The sequence below is a fragment of the Mastigoproctus giganteus genome, chromosome 9, assembly GCF_048544385.1.
Source record: "Mastigoproctus giganteus isolate SK-2022 chromosome 9, ASM4854438v1, whole genome shotgun sequence".
NCBI lineage: Eukaryota > Metazoa > Arthropoda > Arachnida > Uropygi > Thelyphonidae > Mastigoproctus > Mastigoproctus giganteus.
In genome coordinates this window covers 44904392-44926331 of record NC_143583.1, presented here as the reverse complement: position 1 = coordinate 44926331, position 21940 = coordinate 44904392, and the positions used below count along the sequence as shown (strand labels likewise).

At 38.8% G+C, this 21940-nt stretch overlaps 1 protein-coding gene across 1 annotated transcript in view; it reads left to right on the top strand.

The window, feature by feature from the left end:
* LOC150080194 (protein Aster-B-like) overlaps nt 1–21940 on the top strand; it is a gene marked incomplete in the record, with an annotated part of 482184 nt that overhangs the window by 310322 nt on the left and 149922 nt on the right. The window contains 1 exon segment of the mRNA XM_090380640.1: nt 21270–21462. Coding sequence (XP_090236766.1) covers nt 21270–21462 — 193 coding nt within the window.

Below are 21940 nucleotides of genomic sequence, written 5' to 3'. Positions count from 1 at the left end.
CACTAATCTTGTTGCCCTTCTCTGTACCTGTTCCAGCAGCTCTACATCCTTCTTGAAATGAGGCCTCCAGACCTGTATACAGTACTCAAGATGTGGCCTAACCATTGCCTTATACAAGGGAATAATCACCTCCTTATCCCTGCTAGAAAAATTCCTGTTTAAGGGCAAAAAAGGTAATATCGTTGTACACAGTGACATTAAGTGTAGGAGATCTGTGGATTTAATTAAAAGTACAGGTCAATGTTGAAAACAAGTCGCGAGTTAAGGTTACATTTGAAAGTGTCTGCTATTCTGTCCAGACACGATAGGAGGGAGTATAATATGATGACATACATGTCAACAATTCATTCCTGGAGAGATTGTGCAAGGCTCATGAGGCAGAATTTTTTTCAGCCTGTCTGTGTTGATAGCTGGAGAGATTGCTTCTACAGGGATGGGATACACTTAAATAGAAAGGGTGCAAGAATATTTGCTGAGGCAATCAAGGCAATGTAAGGTGGATTGGAAAACCGCTAGCTTGGTGGGATTCACAAACTAATAGATTAACAGTAGCTGCAGGAAGAGGTGGAAGTAATTCTTGCACTGCTTCTATTGGAAGAGCAGCAGCCTGGAAAGCAAGTTGCTGGGGATTTTTGGAACTGCTGGGATTCATCGTGAAACAAGTAAATATGTGGGCTGTGTTAGGGTAACTAAGAGTAAGAATAGGTGTACAGTAAATAAATTTAATGAATTTCAAGTGCTGGTCAAGACATCAAAGGCAGATATTGTTGGAATATCAGAGACGTGGTGTCACACAGATATTAGGAATGCAGAATTGGAATTTGGGGAGTACAATGTGTACAGACAAGATAGACAGGGTAGGAAGGGAGGGGTTATGCTGTTAATTAAGAAAAACATAAATTTAAGGAAGTGCATCCAGTTGACATAGATGGACAGTGCAATGATGAGTCATTGTAGTGTGATATAAGCACTGGGAAAGCAAAAAACAATGAACAATTGTACGGAGAAATAGAATGGGCCAGTAAATCAGATTGTGTTATAATGGGGGATTTTAATTTCCCAAATATTGACTGGTACTTGTGGGTTGGTCACTTGCACACAAGCAAGACTTTTGTGGATTTATTGGATGATTGTTTTCTGCTGCTGCAGAAAACAATCATCGAGTTGTTCGAGAGGCAACTAAAGAGTGTAATACACTTGATCTGATTATCAGCAGTGATTATTCGTGCATTAAGAATTTGCAGATAAAGGAACCACTAGGTGGCAGTGATCACAGTGTAAGTGATATGGGATTTACTTAATGATATAATTCAGGGGTAAAGGGAAAGGTTTTTGCTTTCGTAAAGTGGTCTCATACAGTTTTTAAATTCTGTACAGTGGGATCAATTGATGATGCTACCCACAGCAAATTCTAAGTGGGAAGTATTCAAGGAACTAATCATGAAAGCTACTAGGATTTTCATAATGATTAAGAAATATTGTTCAAGGTTTAGCCCTGAATGAATGTCGGATAAACTAATGAGAATCGTGGCAGAGAAGAAAAATGCATGGAATGCATATAAATTGTCATGCGACACAGAAGCCTATGGCAGATATAATATAGTCTGTAATCAAGTCACAAAGGAGATTAGGCAAGCGAAGGCAGATTATGAGAAATCTTTGTTAAAGCATGCTAAGAAAAACAGCAAGTGCTTCTTTACTAATATAAACTCTAGAAGGAAGGGAATGAATCAGATTGGTCCATTTCATATAGATGGTTCAACTGTTGATGATTCTGCTCAGATAGCTGATAATCTGTATGAGTATTTTCAACTACATTCACACATAAGGGATTATTAAGGGAGGAAAATGCTGGAAGTTTATTGAAGTAACGGTGCTTAATGGTTTTGAAATCATTAAGATCACAGTGTGCTGAAGTGGGATTTACCCAAGAGGTAACTACCATCAGGGGTAAAGGGAAGGGTTTCTGTTTTCATAAAGGTGACTATGATGGTCTGAGACAGTATTTAAATTCTGTACAGTGGGACCAAATGATGATGTTACCAACAGCAAATTCAAAATGTGAAGCATTCAAAGAAATAATCTTAGAAGCTACTAGGCTTTTCATGCCAACTAAGAAATATTGTTCAAGATTTAGGCCTAAATGGATGTCAGATGAACTAATTAGACATGTGGCAGAGAAGAAAAATGCATGGGATATATATAAATTAACAGGTGACACAGAAGCCTGTGATAGATATAAGCTGGTCTGTAACCAAGTCACAACGGAGGTTAGGCAGGCAAAGGCAAATTACGAGAAATCTTTGGCAAAGAATGCAAAAAACAAAACAGCAAAGAGTTCTTTACTTATGTAAACTCCAGATGGAAGGGGATGAATCAGATTGGTCCACTTGATATTGATGGTTCAAGTGTTGATGATCCTGCTCAGGTAACTAACCAACTAAATGAATATTTTGTATCTACATTCACACATGAGGAGTTATTCAGAGAGGGGAATGGCAGAGGTGTATGAAACTCTGGCAGTAAGCTAGATAATCTTGTAATAACTGTGAGTAAAGTGGAGGAGAATTGTTGAAGATAAACATAAGAAAGGCACCCGGATGGATGGAGTCTATCCAGTTATATTAAAGGCGACAGCAAAGGAAGTAAACAAACCCTATCTATAATTATGAAAGCTTCCTTGGACTCAGGGGAGGTACCCATGACAAGAAAAGTGCAAATCTGACCCCAATCCACAAAGGAGGGTTAAAGGGAGACATAGGTAAATACAGACCTGTTAGTTTAACTTCTGTTCCAGGGAAATTAATGGAGGAACAGGTTAAAGAAGCATTGCAGGATCATCTAGACAAGACTTCAGTTATAGCTTGGACACAGCATGGGTTTCTTAAGAGGAAGTCTTGTCTTAAAGATATAATTGCCATAAGAGGTAAAGGAGAAGGTTTTTGCTTCTGTAAAGGTGAGTACAGTGGTCTCAGACAGTTTTTAAATTCTGTACGGTGGGATCAACTGACGATGTTACCAACAGTAAATTCTTAGTTGGAAGCATTCAAGGAATTACTCATGGAAGCTACTAAAAGTTTCATACCTATTAAGAAATATTGTTCAAGGTTTAGGCCTAAATGGTTATCAAATGAACTAATGAGACTCGTGACAGAGAATAAAAATGCATGGGATGCATATAAATTATCAAGCGACTCAGAAGCCTGTGTCAGATATAAGCTAGTCTGTAATCAGGTCACAAAGGAGCTTAGGCAGACAAAGGCAGATTACAAGAAATCTTTGGCAAAGAATGCTAAGAAAAACAGCAAGGATTTCTTTACTTATATAAATTCTAAAAAGGAAGAGGATGAATCTGATTGGTCCACTTGATATCGATGGTTCGACTGTTGATGATCCTGTTCAGATAGCAAACAAACTGAATGAGTATTTGGCATCTACATTCACACATGAGGAATTATTAAGGTTTGAAAATGGAAGAAGGTTATCAAATTGCAGCAAGGTGCTTAATGATTTTCTAATAACTGAGAGCAAAGTGGAAGAGAAATTGTTGAAGTTAAACATAAGAAAGGCACATGGGGTGGATGGGATCTATCCGGTTATATTAAAGGAGGCAGCAAAGCAACTAAGCAAACCCTTAGCCATAATTATGAGACCATCCTTGGACTCAGGGGAGGACTGGAGATGTGCAAATATATCCCCAATTCACAAAGTGGGATCGAAGGGTGACACAAGTAATTACAGACCAGATAGTTTAACTTCTGTTCCGGGTAAAATTATAGAGTCACTGGTTAAAGATGTATTGCAGAATCATCTAGACAAGACTGCAGCAATAATTCAGACACAACATGAGTTTGTTAAGGGAAAGTCTTGTCTGACAAATTTGATAGGATATTATGATGTAGTTACAAAGGAACTGGATGCAAAAAATAATTTTGATATCATATACTTGGATATCAGGAAAGCTTTTGACACTGTTCCGCATGGAAGACTATTGTACAAATTGGAGCAGAATGGTATTAAGGGTAAGTTGCTACAATGGAAAAAAGGTGGTTGAGTGGGAGAAGACAGAGAATGGTAATCCATGGGTGCTGCACTTCATGGACTAATGTTATTAGTCAAATCCCACAGGGTTCGGTGTTTGGTCCACTGTTGTTTTGTATATTTCTCAATGATATTGATGAAGGTATATCAGGCTTAGTGTCGAAGTTTGCAGATGATACAAAGGTTGGCAGGGTTGTTAATGACAGTAATGGCAGTGTGGTACTGCAACAGGATCTAGATAATTTGGGCAGATGGGCTAAGAAGTGGCAACTGAAGTTTAACCTTGACAAATGCAAAGTACTGCATATGGGTTGAAGTAACCCCAGAGAAACGTACCAACTGTGTGGTACTACACTTAAGGTGGTAGAAAATGAAAAAGACCTGGGAGTAATTCTGCAGCCAGCTATGAAGTTTTCTGAGCAATGCAGACAGGATGCCAGTGCAGGTCATTGGGTTTTGTCAATGATATATAGGAATTTTGCTAGCAGGGAAAAGGAAGTGATTGTCTCTCTGTATAAGGCAATGGTCAGGCCACGCCTTGAGTACTGCGTACAGTTCTGGAGGCCTCATTTTAGGAAAGATGTAGATTTGCTTGAGCGTGTACAGAGAAGGACAACAAGATTGGTGAGGGGAATGAAGGGATCCTCTTACCAAGAGAGTCTTAAGTTCTGCAAATTAGCATTAGCATTAGTAGAGGCATTTGATGCAAGAAAGCAAGCTTATGCAGCGTCAGCCAAAAAAAAAAAAAATAAATAAAAAATAACCACTTCCACTTCACCCCTCTGTTCGTTCGAAATACCTGTCCAGCTGAGCCTTAAACTTATTTATGCTATCAACTTCCACGACAAGGGATGGAAGTCTGTTCCACAAACCAACCACCCGCTGACTAAAGGCAAATTTCCGCACGTCTATCCTACATCTGTCTTTCCTCAATTTGAATTTATGCCCTCTGAGCGGATTATTCTGAGCAAGAGGAAGAATCCCATCAGCATTGAGCATGCTCAAACCATTCAAAGCTTTATACACCTCTACCAGATCACATCGCTGGTGCCTAGTCTCCAGACACTGTAATTTGCAAAACTTAAGCCTTTCTTCGTAAGAGCACACCTTTGTTCCATTCACTAATCTTGTTGCCCTTCTCTGTACAAGTTCCAGCAGCTCTACATCCTTCTTGAAATGAGGCCTCCAGACCTGTACACAGTACTCTAGGAGTGGCCTGACCATTGCCTTATACAAGGGAATAATCACCTCCTTATCCCTGCTAGAAAAATTCCTATATATCATTGACAATACACCATGAGCTACTCTTGCAGCCCATCTGCATTGCTCAGAGAACATCATATCTGCCTGCACAACCACCCGTAGGTCTCTTTCATTCTCTACCACTGTCAGTGTAGTACCACAGAGTTGATACGTTGCTCTGGGGTTGCTGTTTCCCATATGTAGTACTTTACATTTGTCAATGTTAAACTTCATTTGCCACCTCTCAGCCCAGCTGCTCAACCTTTCCAGATACCGTTGCAACAGCATAGTGTCAGTAGTGTCCTTGATAACCCTGCCAACCTTCGTATCATCTGCAAACTTGGACATTAAGCTTGATATACCATCATCAATATCATATATAAATACAGAAAACAATACTGAACCCTGAGGGACTCCACTAATAACATTTAGTCCACTATGAGCAGTGTCCATTGATTACCACTCTCTGTCTTCTCCCCCTCAACCACCCCTTTATCCATTACAGGAATTTGCCTCCAATGCCACACTGCTCCAATTTGTGCAGCAGTCTTCCATGTGCAACAGTATCAAAAGCCTTTCTAAGATCCAAGTATATGATATCAAAGTTATTCCCTGCATCCAGTTTTTTGTGATTGCATCATAGTATCCAATCAGAATGGTCAGGCAAGACTTCCCCTTAACAAAACCATGCTGTGTCCAAGCTATAACTGAAGTCTTGTCTAGATGATCCTGCAGTGCTTCTTTAACCAGTGCCTCCATTAATTTTCTGGGAACAGAAGTTAAACTCACAGGTCTATAATTACTTTTGTCAGCCCTTGATCCTCCTTTGTGAATTGGGGTCACATTTCCACATCTCCAGTCCATGGGTACCTCCCTTGAGTCCAAGGAAGCTCTCATAATTATGGCTAAGGGTTTGCTTACTTCCTTTGCTGCCTCCTTTAATATAACTGGATAGATCCCATCCACATCAGGTGCCTTTCTTGTGTTATCTTCAACAATTTCTCCTCCACTTTACTCTGAGTTATTACAAGATTCTCTAGCTTACTTCCAGAGTTGAATACACCTCTGGCATTCCCCTTGCTTAATAACTCCTCATGTGTGAATGTCAATGCAAAATATTCATTTAGTTTATTAGCTACCTGAGCAGGATCATCAACAGTTGACCCATCGATATCAAGTGGGCCAATCTGATTCATTCCCTTCCTTCTAGAGTTTACATAAGTAAAGAACTCTTTGCTGTCTTTCTTTGCATCCCTTGCCAAAGATTTCTCGTAATCTGCCTTCGCCTGCCTAACCTCCTTTGTAACTTGGTTACAGATCAACTTGTATCTACAGAGGCTTCTGTGTCACGTGTTAATTTGTATGTATCCCATGCATTTTTCTTCTCTGCCATATGTCACATTAGTTCATCTGACATCCATTTAGGCCTAAACCTTGAAAAATATTTCTTAGTTGGTATGTAAAGCCTAGAAGCTTCCAAGATAAGTTCTTTGAATGTTTCCCATTTTAAATTTGCTGTTGGTAACATCATCAGTTGGTCCCACTGTGTAGAATTTAAATACTGTCTCAGTCCATCGTAGTCGCCTTTATGAAAGCAATAACCCTTCCTTTTACCCATAATGGTAGTTACTTCTTTGAGTAAATCCTACTTCAGCACACTGTGATCACTGCCAGCTAGTGGTTCATTTATCTGCAGATTCTTAGTGCATCAAGAATCACTACTGATAATCAAATCAAGAGTATTACTCCCTCTAGTTGCCTCCCAAACATGCTGATTAGAAAACAATCATCCAATAAATCCACAAAAGCCTTGCTAGTGTGTGAGTGACCAGCCCCCAAATTCCAGTCAATATCTATAAAATTGCAGTGGCTAGAGACTAGGCACGTGGACGGTGATATGTTTGAGGTTTATAAGGCCTTGAATGGGTTGAGCATGCTAAATTCCGATAGGATCCTTCCAATTGTTCAGATTACAAACCTAAGGGGGCATAAATTAAAATTAAGAAAAGACGGATGTAGAATAGATGTGTGAAAATTTTCCTGTAGTCAGCGGGTGATTAATTGCTGGAACAAACTTCCATTTGTTGTTCTGGAAGTTGATAGGTTAAATAAATTTAAGGAGGAACTGGACAGGCATTTGGAGGGAATGGTGTGGGTTTTTTTTTTTTTTTGGGCTGATATTGCATAAGCTTCATCTGTTTTCTCTACCGTTCTCCCAACTCCACTAATCACTTGGAGCTCTTTGACATCCTCTCTTTGCAACTTGACTTTCTCCAGTCCAACTTTCCTAACAGTGAGGTAATTTTCCTTGGTGATTTTAACGTTCACAACTCCAGCTGGCTTCCGTTTTCTAGTCACACCGACCCAGCAGGTCGAGATGCTGAGGCTTTTGCAATTACTAATGACCTAGCACAGATTGTTCATTTACCTACAAGAATACCAGACAATCCTAATCATACAGCCAATACGCTTGATCTTTTTCTCACAAACAACCCTTCTAAGTACAAGGTTGAAGTGAGAGGTCCTTTAGGCACTTCAGATCACAACTTGGTGATTGTCTCTTCTCCAATGGAACCTTTATCTCATGGCTATTCCCAACCTCGTATTGTTTGGCTTTACAAGAATGCAAAATGGGATGACCTGCGAGACTTCTTTTCTTCTTTTCCTTGGTCTGATTACTGTTTCAAAACTTCTGATGTCAACGTTTGCTCAGATCGTGTCAGTGAAATTATTCTTGCAGGAATGGAATCCTTTATCCCACACTCCACTTTAAAATCTTGTCCTTTATCTAAACCTTGGTTTTCCAATAAATGTGCTAAGGCTGTCCAAGAGAAGAACGTTGCATATCGTAATTGGCTTGTTTCTAATTCTTCAGTTTCATTTTCTGCCTACACCAAAGCTAGCAACAATTGTAAAGCAGTTATTAATCAGTCCAAACTAGAGTTTGAACAGGCTAAGAGTAGAAAACTTGCTTCTTGCCCTAATGGTAGCCGAGCATTCTGGTCTCTTGCCAAAGCTATTGGCCGCAACTTTTGCCCATCTCTGCTCCCACCTCTATCCCAGCCAGATGGTTCTGTTGTCACTTCAGCCAAGGATAAAGCTGACCTGCTAGCATCCCATTTTTCTTCCAGCTCATGTATTAATGATCTTGGTAAAACACCTTCTACCATTCCTAACACGCTCCATTCAATGCCTCCTGTGGTCTTCCGTCAAAAGGATATCAGAAGGATTTTGATGAATCTTGATGCTAAGAAAGCTCCAGGTCCTGATGGTATTTCTCCACTTGTTCTCAAAACCTGTGCTCCTGAACTTACTCCTATTCTTTGCCGCCTTTTTTCACTTTCTTATTCCAAAGGTGTTTTTCCTTCTGCTTGGAAATTTGCTCATATCCAGCCAGTTCCTAAAAAGGGTGACAAATCCCTCCCATCCAATTATCGTCCCATTGCAATTACTTCTACTCTTTCTAAAGTAATGGAGAAATCAATTAACCGCCAACTTTTAAACTACCTAGAAACCTTCCATCTAATCAACGATCGCCAGTATGGATTCCGTCAGTGTCGATCCACTGGTGATATTCTGGCTTATGTTACCCATTTATGGACTAATTCAATGGAAAGGTTCGGTGAAACACAAGTAGTTGCTCTTGATATCTCAAAGGCTTTTGATCGTGTTTGGCATAAAGGTCTTCTAAACAAGCTTCCATCTTATGGTTTGCCAACTGTTTTTAGTAATTGGTTATCCTGTTTTCTCTCTGATCGCTCACTGAGGGTGATGGTAGATGGCTCTCTGTCTTCTAACTTCTCCGCTAATGCCGGTGTCCCCCAAGGTTCAGTTCTTTCCCCCACTCTTTTCCTCTTGTATATCAATGACCTTCTTCCATTGACTGGAAATCCTATCCATAGTTTTGCCGATGATAGCACATTGCATTCAACTTTCCATTTTGAGAAACCTTGTCCAGCTCAATCAGCTTTAAGTTCTCGAAAATCTGCTGCCAATTCCTTAAATGCCGATCTTCAGGTAATTCTCCAGTGGGGCAAAGACAACTTAGTTGATTTCAACCCTTCTAAAACTCAATCTTGTCTTATATCTCGCAAAAAGGATTCTTCTGCTCCTATGCTTATCTTTAGTGACACTCCGATTTCTAGGCAAAATGATATATCTCTTTTGGGGATTACCCTGACTTCTAATCTCTCTTGGCACAAGCACATTACAAATATTGCTTCCTCTGCATCTAAAAAACTTGGTTTTCTCTTTCGCTCTCGGCGTTACTTTTCTTCCAAACAGCTGCTCACTCTGTATAAATCGCAAATCCGCCCTGCCATGGAATATTGTTCCCACATCTGGGGTGGTGCTCCCAAAACCTCTCTTAGGCTTCTTGATTCCATTCAGAAGAGGGCAGTTAGGTTAATTAATGATTCATCTCTAACAGAGTCTCTCCACTCGCTTTCTCATAGACGCACTGTTTCTGCTGCATGTCTCTTCTACAGATACTTCCATGGGCACTGTTCTTCTGAATTGGCTTCTATAATTCCCGCTCTCTCTTTCAAAACAGTCCGAATACGTGCTGCCACCAGCCAACATCCATTTACTGTCCAACTTCAAACCCACAGAACCAACTTTTCATCTTCCTCATTTATTCATTCAATTGCCGTTTTCTGGAACAACCTTCCTTCATACGTATTTCCTGAAAACTACAATCTACAGAAGTTCAAGTCCAATATCAACAAATATCTTCTTTCGTCTTCTCAACCTCCAACCCAAGCACGGTACCAAGTACTATAGGTTCTAATACCTCTCGTGTTTGGGGTTCTCATAAAAAAAAAAAAAAAAAAAATACACTTGCTTTCTTGCATCACATGCCACTACTACTACTACTACAGACCAATTTTATTGGATACTATGATGTAGTCACAAAGGAACTGGTTGCAAAGAATAATTTTGATATCATATATTTGGATCTTACAAAGGCTTTTGATACTGTTGCACAAGGATTTTGATACTGTTGCACAAATTGGAGCAGTGTGGCATTGGAAACAAATTGCTGCTATGGATAAAGGGATGGTTGAGTGGTAAAAGACAGAGTGGTAATCAATGGACACTGCTCTTCTTGGACTAATATTATTAGTGGAGTATCCCAGGGTTCAGTGTTGGGTCCATTGTAGTTTTCCGTATTCATTAATGATATTGATGATGGCATATCAGCCTTAATGTCCAAGTTTGCAGATGATACAAATGTTGGTAGTGTGTTAATGACATCATGCTGCTGCAACAGGATCAAGAAAATTTGAGTAAATGGATTGAGAGATGGCAGCTGAAGTTAAACATTGACAAATGCAAAGTACTGTATATGGTATGGGAAGCAGTAACGCCAGCATGACGTATCAACTGTGTGGTACTACACTGACTGAGGTAGAGAGTGAAAAGGACCTGGGAGTAATTGTCTAGGCAGATATGAAGTTTTCTAAGCAGTGCAGAAAGTCTGCCAGATTAGCTCATGGTGTCTTGTCAATGATATACAGGAATTTTTCTAGCAGGGAAAATGAGGTGATTATCCCCTTGTATAAGGCAATGGTCAGGCCACAACTTGAGTACTGTATAGAGGTCTGGAGGCGTCATTTTAAGAATGATGTAGAGCTGTTGGAATGAGTACAGAGAAGGGCAACAAGATTAGTGAATGGAACAAAGGGTTGCTCTTACGAAGAAAGGCTTAAGTTTTGCAAATTATTTGTTTGTTTGTTATTTGGTTTTTAGGAGCATTATCAACTAAGGCCATATTGCTCCTGGGATATGCGGTGGTCATTCCCTGACCTTTCTGCATCCTCCGTATTTGGTGGTGACGGGCTCGAACCCCAGTCTAATCAAGAAGCGTGTGCTATGGTTTTGAAAATTACAGTGTCTGGAGACTAGGCACCTGCGAGGTGATCTGATTGAGGTGTATAAAGCCTTGAATGGTTTGAGCATGCTCAGTGCTGCTGCGATTCTTCCTCTTGCTCAGAATAATCTCTTGAGAGGGCATCAATTGAAATTGAGGAAAGGCAGTTGTAGGATAGATGTGCAGAAGTTTGCCTTTAGTCAGCAGGTGATTGATTGCTGGAACAAACTTCCATCTGTCATTGTAGAAGTTGATAGCTTAAACAGATTCAAGGAAGAACTAGACAAACAAATGGAGTGGGTGGATGAGTGAAATGAGAAGGGGGTGTTTTTTTTTTTTTGTTTTTCGGCTGATGCTATATATGCTTGCTTTCTTGCATCATGTGCATTTGCTAATGCTAATAACTGAGAGCAACGTGGAGGAGAAATTGAAGTTAATCATAAGAAAGCACCTGGGGTGGATGGGATCTATCCAGTTATATTAAAAGAGGTGGCAAAGGAAGGGAGCAAATCTTTAGCCATAATTACGAGAGCATTCTTTGACTCAGGGAAAGTCCCCATGGACTGGATATGTTCAAATCTATCCTCAGTTCACAAAGTAGTGATCTAAGCCTGACACGGATAATTACAGACCAGTTAGTTTAACTTCTGTCCTGGGAAAAATAATGGAGGTCACTAATTAAAGATGAATTGCAGGATCATCTAGACAAGGCTGCAGTAATAATTCTAACATAGCATGGAGTGTTAGTCTTGTTTGACAAATTTTATTGGATACTATGATGTGGTTACAAAGATACTAGATGCAAAAAATAATTTTGATATCATATACTTGGATTTCAGGATAGCTTTTGACACTTGTGCATGGAAGACTTTTGTACAAATGGGAGCAGTATGGTATTAAGGGTAAGTTGCTACAATGTATAAAAGGATGGTTGAGTGGGAGAAGACAGAGTGGTAATCATTGGATGCTGCTCTTCATGGACTAATGTTATTAGTGGGTTCGGTGTTGAGCCGACTGTTGTTTTGGTTATTTATCAGTGATATTGATGAAGGTATATCAGGCTTAATGTTGAAGCTTGCAGATGATACAAAGGTTGGCAGGGTTGTTAATGACTGTAACGACCATGTGCCACTGAAGAGGATCTCGAAAAGTTGGGCAGATGGGCTGAAATGTGGCAACTGAAGTTTTACAGCGTCAAATGAAAAGTACTGCCTATGGGTAGAAGGAGCCCTACAGAAACATACCAAATATGTGATAATACCCTTACGGTGGTAGAAAACGAAAAAGACCTGGAAGTAATTGTACAATCAGATATGAAGTTTACAGAGCAGTGCAGGCAGCTGCCTGTGCAGGTCCTTGAGTGTTGTCAAATAATATACAGGAATTCTGCTAGTAGGGAAATGGAGATGCTTATCTCTTTGTGTAAGGCAATGGTCAGGCCGTGCCTTGAGTATTGTGTACAGGTGCAATTTCTGAAAATTGGAGCATTTGGAGACTAAGCACCTGCACGATGATATGCTTAAGGTCTATAAGTCATTGAATGGGTTGAGCATGCTGAATTCAAATGGGATTCTTGTGCCTGCTCAGATTACGAACCTGAGGGGGCATAATTTAAAATTGAGCAAAGGAAGTTGTAGAATAGATGTGCAGAAATTTGCCTTTAGCCAGCTGGTGGTTAATTACTGGAACAAACTTCCATTTCTTGTTGTGGAAATTGATAGCTTAAATAAATTCAAGGAGGAATTGGACAAACTTTTAGAATGAATGGATGTGTGAAATTGTTTTTTTTTTTTTTTTTTTTTTTTGATGATTCTAAGTGAGCTCATATCCTTGCTTTCTTGCCTCGCATGCCTCCATTAATATTACTATTACTAGTTACCTATTGATTTTTTGTACAGAATTATAAAGAATTTGTTGAGGTTTATATTAAATAATTATACCATGTTTTTTTTTTTTTTTTATTCAATTTATATTATTATGATAAATAACTATTATATTGCAAAATGTGGTTAATTCATTTATTTCATAAATAATATACTGTAAAAGTCCAAAAATCCGAATGCCAGAAATCTGGACCACCCGAGAATCTGGACTTTTCGAAAAATCACAAAATTTATAGACTTTTGTGTGTGTATGTCTGTCTGCTCATGCATGAGCACCACAGATGCACAGCAACAAGAAGCGAGTTTGTGGTCTCTATTTTGAAACGAGCAATCAAACCATGGCAACGTTATAATTTTGGTCCTACTTTTTCCATTTTCCCTATATAGCATACGTATTTACAAGCCCATAATAATGGCTCCTAAAATAGACAAACTTCATGTTGTGAAGAGAAAGAAGAACACGTTGAAATTGAGTGACAAACTTGAAGTAATTAAGAAACTAGAAAGTGACATGAGCAATGCTGTTCTAATGGAAACATGCAACGTCGGAAAATCTACAATTTACGACATAAAAAAGGCAAAGAATAGAATTCACAGTCTCGTCTGAGCCTTATAATAAAATTTCTGAGAGAAAAGCTTTACATCAGCCAAAATTAGAGAATCTCAATAAAATGTTGTACAAATGGTTTTTGTAAAACGATCAGAAGGTATGGCAATTTCTGGGCTGATGCTTATTGCCAAAACAAGGTCTTTTAAGGAGCAAATGAACATTGAATTAGAGTGCATATTTAATGATCGATGGCTTCGGAATTTCAAAACTCATCATGGTATAGACAGTTAGATATTGCTGGAGAAAGACAGTCAGCTGATACACAAGCAGTAACACAATATAGTGCAACATTTAAAAAAATTATATCTGACTATGACCTTACAGCCTATGAAATTTATAATGCTGATATAACAGCAGTTTACTGGAAGTATTTGCCCACAAACACTCTGACTAGAAACCAAGAATGAAATGCAACAGAGTTTAAGCTTAATAAGGAAAGAGTAAACGTTCTTATGTGTGCTAATGCTTCAGGTCAGCATAAAATTAAGCTTTTGGTGATTGGCAAATTTCAGTGCCCACGGGCCTTTAAGGGAATTGTTCACTTATCTGTGACCTATAAAGCCCAAAAAAATGTTTGGATTTTTTTGGGCTTTATAGTTGCAATTGTGAAAAAGATATATTTCACAATTGGTTTGTTCATGATTTTGTTCCATCAGTTGATCAGAACTTGAGAAAATTGGGGAAGCCCTGGAAATACAAAGTGCCTGCTACTTCTCAACAACTGTAGGGCCCACCCTCATGAATCAAAATTAGTGTCTGATTGTGGTAATATTTTTGCATGTTTCTTGCCACCAAACGTAACACCATTAATTCAACCCATGGATCAAGGAGTCATTAGGAACTTTAACTGTCACTATAAAAATGATGATACGAATGTCAACCTTTCAGAATTTCAATGCAGTTTTACAATCAAAGATACAACATTTTTCACTTGCGACTGCATGGAATGTGGAATGCAGTTAAGCCTGTAACTCTTTTAAGAGCATGGCAAAAGTTATGGCCGACCGTGATGTTTGCAAATCTACAATCTGATCGAAACGAAGATTTTGAAGGATTTCACATAAAGCTGAAGGTATCTGAAGTGAAAGAACTGATGGAAACTGTTAAATTATGTACAGAAGACATGTAAACTTAATGCTAATGATATTGAAGAGTGGATATGCATTGAAGATGATGTTGATGCAGTGACTTTCACTGATCAACAAATTATTCAAAGTAATTTACTCTTGATAAAATAGAACAGAATTATTCAGAAAAATCTGGTGAAGAAAATGACAGAGTTGAAGAAGAAAAGATATCTTGGATTACTGGAGAAAAGTCCAGTGAAACAGTTATTAAATTAGTGGAAAAGAACCATAGTTTCGGCCTTCAAGACGTCATTCAGGCATGCGCACAAGGTTCATAATAATTTTATCACAAGGAAATTACAAAGTCGTAAACAAGATGATAAACAAAAGTATTTAAAGAAAGCAATAGAAGCATCAAGCAGTGCAGCAGATAGAGTAGAAGCTGCAAGTGTTCCATCCACAGCAGTGCAACATATGCAACATAAATCACGAAAAAAAGAATAAATATTTGTTTGTTTTTCGAACTTTGTATTTTATATGATAATGTTTCATTAATAAACTAAAAACAAATAATTAATATGTATAAAATATGTATCTTCTGCTTTCATTTATATACTGTATTTTTCTTTTATATTGTCATTTTTAAACATAATTTCAAGCATTATGTGTTTTTTTTTTTTTTTTTTGTGGTGAAAAGTTTTGTTTACATCTTTGTCAGATGTTGGCTTTATTTTTCTTTAAAACTGCTCATTTCAATAAATGAAGCATGTTTTATTTGCTAATGAATAAACTGTTAAAATTTACCTGGTCATCTCTTCTTTATTCCACCTTAAATTTGAATTTTTGAAAGTACTGCCTGAGAATCCGAAAATCCGGATCGACCCAATCCCCAAGCAGTCCGGATTTTCAGACTTTTGCTGTATTTGACTCCATACATAGTTTCTTTTTTTAAAATAAAAAGTATTTTTTTCAGTTAATAGTAAAAATATAATACATAAACTTAATAGGAAGTCGAAGAGGGAGCACCAAATAATCTTGCACGGAGTGCTGACAGACCTGGGGCCGGCTCTGCAGAAAAGCCTTGCTAGTGTGGGAGTGACCAACCCACAAGTTAAAATCTCCCATTATAAGACACTCTGATTTACTGACTCATTTTATTTCTCTGTATAAATGTAAATGTTCATTGTACTCATCAGAGTCATTAGGCCTATAACAAACTCCTACTCTCGTTTTTGCTTTCCCAGTGCTTATGTCACACCAAACTGACTCAACATTGCACTCTCCATCTATGTAAACTGGTTGCACTTCCTTAGATTTTATGTGTTTCTTAACTAACAGCATTACCCCTCCTCACTTTCTATCCTGTCTATACACATTGGCGCCTACGTAGCCAGGTGGGCAGGAGCAGCAGTGCGTAGCACATGCTTCTTGATTAAACCGGGGTTCGAGCCCGTGAGCCACCAAATACGGAGGGTGCAGAAAGGTCAGGGAATGACCACCGCATATCCCCCGGAGCAGTATGGCCTTAGTTGCTAATGCTCTTAAAAAAAAACAAATAACAATAATCTGTACACATTGTACTCCCCAAATTTTTGAAAAAATCTTTGGCAAAGGGCGCAAAGAAAAACAGCAAAGAGTTCTTTACTTATGTAAATTCTAGAAGGAAGGGGATGGATCAGATTGGTCCACTTAACATAGATGGTTCAACTATTGATGTTCCTGCTCATATAGCTGATAAAATGAATGAGTATTTTGCATCTACACTCACACATGAGGAGTTATTCAAGGAGAGGAATGCCAGAAGTTTATCAAACTCTAACAGGGAGCTAAGTGGTTTTGTAATAACTGAGAGCAAAATGGAGGAGAAATTGTGGAAGTAAAACATAAAAAATGTACCTGGGGTGGATGGAATCTATTGAGTTATATTGAAGGAGGCAGCGAGGCATGTTAGTGAACCCTTAGCCATAATTATAAGAGCATCCTCCTTAGGTTTAGGGGGAGGTCCCCATGGACTGGAGATGTGCAAATGTATCCCCAATTCACAAAAGGGATTCAAAGGGTGACAGACAATTATAGACCTGTTAGTTTAACTTCTGTTCCAGGGAAAATATTGAAGTCACTCGTTAAAGAGGTGATACAAGATCACCTAGACAACATTGCAGTAATTGTTCAGACACAGCATGGGTTTGTTAAGAGGAAGTCTTGTCTAAACAATTTGTTTGGTTACTACAATGTGGTCACAAAGGAACTGGATGCAAAAAATTATTTTGATATCATATACTTGGCTTTCATGAAAGCTTTGGATGCTGTTGCACATGGAAGGTAAAAAAAAAAAGGTGAAGTGCAGCCATTATCAACCCACTGCAGGATGGAAGCCTCCTCAACAATTCATGCTGAGGGAAATGGACCATAATTTGCCATGCTGGTCCAGTGGGGGTTGGCAGATCGACCGTATTCAGCAGTCAGGGGCTTTAACCCCGGTCTACTCAAAGAGCATGTGCTACTGCACTCCTGTTCCTGACCACTTGGCTACGGACGCATATGGAAGACTGCTGTACAAATTGGAGCAGTATGGCATTAAGGGTAAGTTGCTGGAATGGATAAAGGGATGGTTGAGTGGGAGACAGTAGAGAGTGGTAATAAACGGACACTGCTCTATGTGGACTAATGTTATTAGTGGAGTTCCCCAGGGTTTGATGCTGGGCCATTGCTGTTTTGTGTAATTATCAATGATATGACAATAATTATCAATGACCGGCAGAATTACTTAACAAGTACAGGTCACTGTTGAACAAAAGCCGAGAATTAGGGTTGAATTTGAAAGTGTCTGCAATTCTGCCCAGACACGATAGGAGGGAGTATATGATGAGAGCCTTGTCGATCAATTCGGCCCGGGAAAGATTGTGCAAGCCTCAAGCGGTAGAATTTTTTTCAGCCTGGACTGTACTTGTTAACAGGAGAGTACTTGTACAAGTACTTGGACTGTACTTGTTAACAGGGATGGGATACACTTAAATAGAAAGGGTGCAAGAATATTCGCTGATGCTATCGAGGCAGTGTTAGGTGGGTCGGAAAACTGCTAGCTTGGGGGGAGACAAAGACCAATAGATTGACAGTAGCCACTGGCAGAGGTGAAAGAGATTCTTGCACTGCTTCTATTAGAATGAGCAGAAGCCTGAAAAACAAGATGCATGATATTTCAGAGACTGCTGGGAGCCATTGCGGTACAAGTAAACACATGGATTGTGTTAGGGTAGCTAAGAATAGAAACAGGTGCAGGTATACTTGCGTGTACACCAATGCTAGGAGTTTAGTAAATAAATTTGATGAATTTGAGGTATTGCTCAAAACATCAAAGGCAGATATTGTTGGGCATGCAGCACTGAAATTTGGGGGGTACAACGTCTACAGAAAGGATAGACAGGATAGGAAGGGAGGAGGGGTTATGCTATTAGTTAAGAAACATAAAATCCAAGGAAGTGAAGCCAGTCGACATCGCTGGACTGTGCAGTGTCGAGTCAGTTTGGTGTGACATAAGCACTGGGAGATCAAAATTGAGAGTAGGAGTGTGCTATGGGCCTAATGACTCTGATGAGTATAATAAGAAACTGTACAGGGAAATAGAGTGAGCCAGTAAATCAGAGTCTTATAATGGGGGATTTTAATTTCCCAGATATTGACTGGAATTTGTGCGTTGGTCATTCACACACTAGCAAGGCTTTTGTGGATTTATTTGATGATTATTTTCTAAATCAGCATGTTCGGGTGGCAACTAGAGGGAGCAATCCTTTTGATTTGATTATCGGTAGTGATTCTTCATGCATTAAGAATCCGCAGATACAGGAACCACTAGGTGGCAGTGATCACAGTGTGCTGAAGTGGGATTTACTCAAGGAGGTAACTACCATCAGGCATAAAGGGAAGGGTTATTGCTTTCGTAAAGGCGACTACGATGGTCTGAGACGGTATTTAAATTCTCTACAGTGGGACCAACTGATGATGTTACCAACAGCAAATTCAAAATGGGAAGCATTCAAAGAACTTATCTTGGAAGCTACTAGGCTTTACATACCAACTAAGAAATATTGTTCAAGGTTCAGGCCTAAATGGATGTCAGATGAACTAATGAGACATATGGCAGAGAAGAAAAATGCATGGGATACATATAAATTAACATGTGACACAGAAGCCTGTGATAGATATAAGTTGATCTGAAACCAAATTACAAAGGAGGTTAGGCAGGCGAAGGCAGATTACGAGAAATCTTTTGCAAGGGATGCAAAAAAAAACAGTAAGGAGTTCTTTACTTATGTAAACTCTAGAAGGAAGGGGATGAATCAGATTGGTCCACTTGATATCGATGGTTCAACTGTTCATGATCCTGCTCAGGTAGCCAACAAACTAAATCAATATTTTGCATCTACATTCACACGTGCGGAGTAATTCAGGAAGGGAAATACCATAAATGAAGTAAACACTGGCAGTGAGCTAGATGATCTTGTAATAATTGAGAGTAAAGTGGAGGAGAAATTGTTGATGATAAATACAAGAAATGCACCTGGGGGGGGGATGTGATCTATCCAGTTATATTAAAGGAGGCAGCAAAAGAAGTAAGCAATCTGTTAGCCATAATTATGAGAGCTTCCTTGGACTCAGGGGAAGTACCCACAGATTGGAGATGTGCAAATGTAACCTCAATTCACAAAGGAGGATCAAAGGCCAACACAAGTAATTATAGAACCGTGAGTTTAATTCTGTTCCGGGAAAATTAATGGAAGCACTGGTTAAAGAAGCACTGCAGGATCATCTTGACAAGAATTCAGTTATAGCTCAGACACAGCATGGTTTTGTTAAGGGAAGGTCTTGCCTGACCAATTTGATTGGATACTATGATGTGGTCACAAAAGAATTGGATGCAGGAAATAACTTTGATATTATATATTTGGATCTTAGAAAGGCTTTTGATACTGTTGCACATGAAAGACTGCTGCGTAAATTGGAGCAGTTTTTTTTTTTTTTTGTGAAACCCCCAAACACAAAAGGTATCAAAACCTATAGTACTTAGTACCGTGCATGGGTTGAAGGAGAAGTATGGGGGGGAGGGGGATGCCGGAAACTTTGCTCTAGAGACTAAACATTTGTTTGTGTGGCATTGGTGGCAAATTGTTGCTATGGATAAAGGGATGGTTGAGTGGCAGAAGACAGAGAGTGGTAATTAATGGACACTGCTCATCGTGGACTAATGTTATTAGTGGAGTCCCTCAGGGTTCAGGGTTGGGTCTATTGTTGTTTTCTGTATTTATAAATAATATTGATAATGGTATATCAAGCGTAATGTCCAAGTTTGGAGACGATACAAAGGTTGGCAGGGTTGTTAAGGATGCTACTGACGTTATGCTGCTGCAACAGGATCTGGAAAGGTTGAGCAGATGGGCTGAGAGGTGGCAAATGAAGTTTAACATTGACAAATGTAAAGTAGTACATATGGGAAACAGCAACCCCAGAGCAATGTATCAACTCTGTGGTACTACACTGACAGTGGTAGAAAATGAAAAGGACCTGGGGGTAATTGTGCAGGCAGATATGAAGTTCTCTGAGCAGTGTAGACAGGCTGCAAGAGTAACTCATGGTGTCTTATCAACGATATACAGGAATTTTTCTAGCAGGGATAGGGATATGTTTATTCCCTTGTATAAGGCAATGGTCAGGCCGCACGTTGAGTACTGTATACAGGTCTGGAGGCCTCATTTCAAGAAGGATGTAGAGCTGCCGGAACAAGTACAGAGAAGGGCAACAAGGTTAGTGAATGGAACGAAGGGTTTCTCTTATGAAGAAAGGCTTAAGTTTTGCAAATGACAGTGTCTGGAGACTGCTGCACAAATTGAGGTGATCTGATAGGGGTGTACAAAGCCTTGAATGGTTTGAGCATGCTCAATGTTGATGGGATATTGCCTCTTGCTCAGAATAATCACCTGAGAGTGCATAAATTCAAATTGAGGAAAGACAGATGTAGGATAGATGTGCGGAAATTTGCCTTTAGCCAGCTGGTAGTTGGTTGGAGGAACAGACTTCCATCCCTTGTTGTGGAAGTTGATAGCCTAAATAAATTTAAGGCTCAGCTGGACAGGTATTTTCGAATGAACGGAGGGGTGAAGTGGAAGGGGTTTTTTTTTTTTTTTTTTTTTGTTTGGCTGATGCTGCATAAGCTTGCTTTCTTGCATCATATGCCTCTACTAATTCTAATCATAATAAGAAACATTGTGCACATAATGACATTTATGAACTGCATTTTATTTATAGATGTTTTGGAATTAGGCTTTTTTAAATGAATCATAAAGGAATTTTAAATTTGAGAGAATTTATTCTGAAAGTGAATTGTTTATTAAACAGTCTGTTTCAGAGTTTTTTGTTAATATTTTTTAGTATTTTTTGACTCTTGAATTAGGAAAAAGTGTTATTATGCTATTGCAGAATATAGACTTGCATTATAAATTAGATTTAAATTTTATGTTTATATAGATAATAAATAAAATACATATTTTTATTTCATTCAGAGACTTCTGAAAAGCAGCAAACCAGGCCAGCTCTACATTGTTGATTGTGATGTTGTAAATACAGGTATCCCATACAGTGACACATTTTCTGTAAAATCCTTTTATTGCATTACTCGAGTGTCCAGTCGAGAATGCAGACTTCTTGTTCACGGTTGTGTTAGATACAAGAAATCTGTGTGGGGTCTAGTCAAATGTAAGTATCTATAGAATATATTTATAGGTTAATCAAAATGTAAATTAATTGGATAACTGTGTATCAAGTGACAGATATCCTTCTTGGTTTTTTACGCCAGAGCTGCGTTAATTTAAATTAGCACCCTTTTCTATTTTTCAGTTAAATCAGAAGATCAGTGAAACTGGATATACGTTAATGTAGCTTTATGTTGTAGGAGATATATGCATTAAATTTAGTTATATAAATTTTTTTATAATCCCCCTTTTTTTAGGAGAGATAAAATAATGAAGACTACTTCAAATTGTTCTCCTCCTTTAGAATTAGAAATAGAAAATGTGCATTCAAGATATAAGGCAGTGGTTTGGCCACATCTTGAGAACTGCATACAGGTTTGGAAGCCTTGTTTTAGGAAGGATGTGAATCTGTTGGAATGGGTGTGCAGAGAAGAGCAATGAGATTAGTGAGAGGAACAAAAGAGTACTCGAGTACTCTCACC